Source organism: Prunus mume, linkage group LG8, assembly GCF_029339155.1.
Source record: "Prunus mume cultivar Tortuosa linkage group LG8, ASM2933915v1, whole genome shotgun sequence".
Classification (NCBI taxonomy): domain Eukaryota; kingdom Viridiplantae; phylum Streptophyta; class Magnoliopsida; order Rosales; family Rosaceae; genus Prunus; species Prunus mume.
The window spans coordinates 2,954,101-2,956,542 of record NC_142705.1 but is presented as its reverse complement, the minus strand read 5'-3'; the positions used below and the strand labels follow the sequence as shown (position 1 = coordinate 2,956,542).

At 51.1% G+C, this 2,442-nt stretch overlaps 1 protein-coding gene across 1 annotated transcript; it reads right to left on the bottom strand.

Moving 5' to 3' along the window:
* LOC103341003 (protein SLENDER RICE1-LIKE 1-like) lies at positions 1-2,175 on the bottom strand. Its single transcript, XM_008244481.3, has one exon. The coding sequence runs from the start codon at positions 1,740-1,742 to the stop codon at positions 129-131; it is 1,614 nt and encodes a 537-aa protein (XP_008242703.2). The 5' UTR covers positions 1,743-2,175; the 3' UTR covers positions 1-128.
* Between the last annotated feature and the right edge of the window lie 267 nt (positions 2,176-2,442).

Sequence of the window (2,442 nt, the reverse complement as noted above, 5' to 3'; positions counted from 1 at the left end):
TTGTACCTAAATATTTAGATATATTGTACCCCATCCATTAAGCATTTCTGGATCATTAAAAGCAGAACATGAAAAAAGAGCAAGAAACTCATAAAATTTAAAATAAAATAAAAAAGCTAAGGTGAAATTTAGACATGATTGGCATTATTATTCTGATTAATAACCCCAACCGGTTGGTTGGCTGTGGTTGCTTCAGCCATAGGCATGACTTGCCAAGCCGAAGCCGCGATGAGAGGACGGCTGTGCCAGCCGAGGGTGAGGCACCCGTCGTTCTCTTCCACGCGGTATCCTTCAGCCGAGAAAAGTGTCAGAAGCATACTCGCCTGCTTGAAAGCATTGGAACCCAAATGCAGAGGCCTAAACCCGGCTTGTCCCAGCCGAGCCCTCCACTTCCCCAACGGCTCGTGTCTCTCCACTCGAGCCGCGCCCTCACAGCACACCACGTTGCATATCTCCCTCTGTATGTACATCTCCGCCAAGGCCTTCTCCGGCTGCATCGCGCAAGCCTCCAGCGAGTCGAACATGGTCGAGTAGTAGTACAAAGCCTCCGTGAATCGGTCCAAGAACCCGGTTTTGTTGTGGTCCGCTTCCTGCTCCACAACCGTCACGATCTTCGGGTTCAGGTTCCGGATCCAGCCCAGCATCATCTCAATTGGGGAATTCCGGTTCGGGTCCGATCCGAGAAGCCGATGCAGCTGCATGATTGAGTTCACTGCCACAGCCTCCTTCGGGCTCACCTGCAGCATCCACGGCTTCACATCCTCGAGCCTCGAAGCCGCCACGCCGCGAAAGGCGAAACGGACGTTGACGGACCGAGCCAATTCGGCCAGTCGAAGGCCGATTTCTCTCAGCGAGTCTCGCCCGTCCGGCGAAGGCGGTCCAATGCCCGTCAGTCGGAGCAAGGGGGGCCCACCGGGGCGTAAAGCCAGGGCCTGTATAAGTGCCGGCCATTGCAAGCCGTGCATTAAGTTGAAGTCGATGACGTGGACGCAATCGTGACCCTGGAAGGCTTCCAGGATGGCCTGATTGGCGGTGAAGTGAGCGAATTTGAGGTAGGGGCAGGCCTCGTAGAAGTAATGGTAGAGGAGCTCGTTCTCGTGAGCCGAGGCGACGCTCGGGTGGGAGAAGATTCGGCGGCTGAGGGCGTCGATGAAGTAGCCAGCGACCTTACCGATGCCGCAGCTGGTGTTGACACGTGTAAGCAGAGTCTGCATGTTCTCGATCAGCGAGCCCGCCAACGCGAGATCGCCACGCTGGACGGATTCGGCGCACGTGACGAGCAAGTGGACGAGCCTTATCCCGGAATCTTCTTCCATAGCCGTGACGACGGTGAGCTGGTTGTGCTGCTGCTGAGGCGGCGGAATAGGTTCGGTCCAGGTGTCGTTGGGGAGGTCCGTTGGATTGATGATGGCGTCAGGGAAGTCGAGATCGGATGGTAGGGAGATAAGGGGCTGGTGGTTGAACTCGGATAGGAGCGAGTCGACCCAGGTGGCGATGTCGGAGGGGTTGTAGAGAACGGCGTCGGAGGCGAGCTGAGAGAGGTTGTTGGGGGAGTTGACCATGACGGTCTCGAGGTGCTCGAGGCGCTGAGCGACATGTCGTAGGTCGGAGGAGCGGACCTTGTAGCCGGCGTCGGCCAAATAGCCATCGATCTCGGCGGGTGGTTTGGTGACGGAGGAGGAAGACGAGGAGCTGGCGCTGCTGCTGACGCCGGAGCAAACGGTGGAACCATAGGGCCCCATAGATATAATTGTGGGTGCGCTGATCAAACTAAAGAGAGGAATTGGGTGGGTGAGGATGGATTAGATACGAGGTGGGTGTTTGTGGGTTTTGGTGTTCATTTCCATTTCCCTTTCCATCAGGGAAGAGATAGATAGAGGAGGGAGTGAGGAAGTAGTGAGCGATGAGTGGAAAGAGACGGATGAAGAAATAGGGCGGAAGTGAGAGAGAGAGGGGGGGTTTTGATACGGACGAGTAGGGAGGAAGAAGTGTAGTGTAGGACAGAGATGACTGCTGACATGTTCCTGTGGTCCACTACCCACCAACTGTATAGTGTATATACTGCTTTGGTTCCTTTTTCCTTTTTCCTCTTTTACTTCCACTATTTCTCATGGATTTGTTTTTCCTCTTTCATTATTTTATTTGATTTGGAGTAGTTGTGGCTGTAGCCTACTAGCCTCTATGTTAATGCTTATTTGTTCAACTAAAATAATTCATTCATAATAAGTAATCTATCTTTTATATAAAGAGGATTTTAAAAATGTGTTGTCCTTGTGTAAATTAAAAAAAATTATATTTATAAATAAACCCAATCCTAGTGTATTTATAAAAAAACCCTAACACTATTTAAACATAGAAATACACCCAAAATAGTATATTTTTTGGGTGTGTTTATAAATGGGTTTTGAATGTGTGTAATGATGGTTAGTGTTTTGTCTTTTG

What these genes read in the sequence shown, in the direction of transcription:
- LOC103341003 (XM_008244481.3), bottom strand. Translation starts at nt 1,742, where the DNA reads ATGGGGCCCTATGGTTCCACCGTTTGCTCCGGCGTCAGCAGCAGCGCC.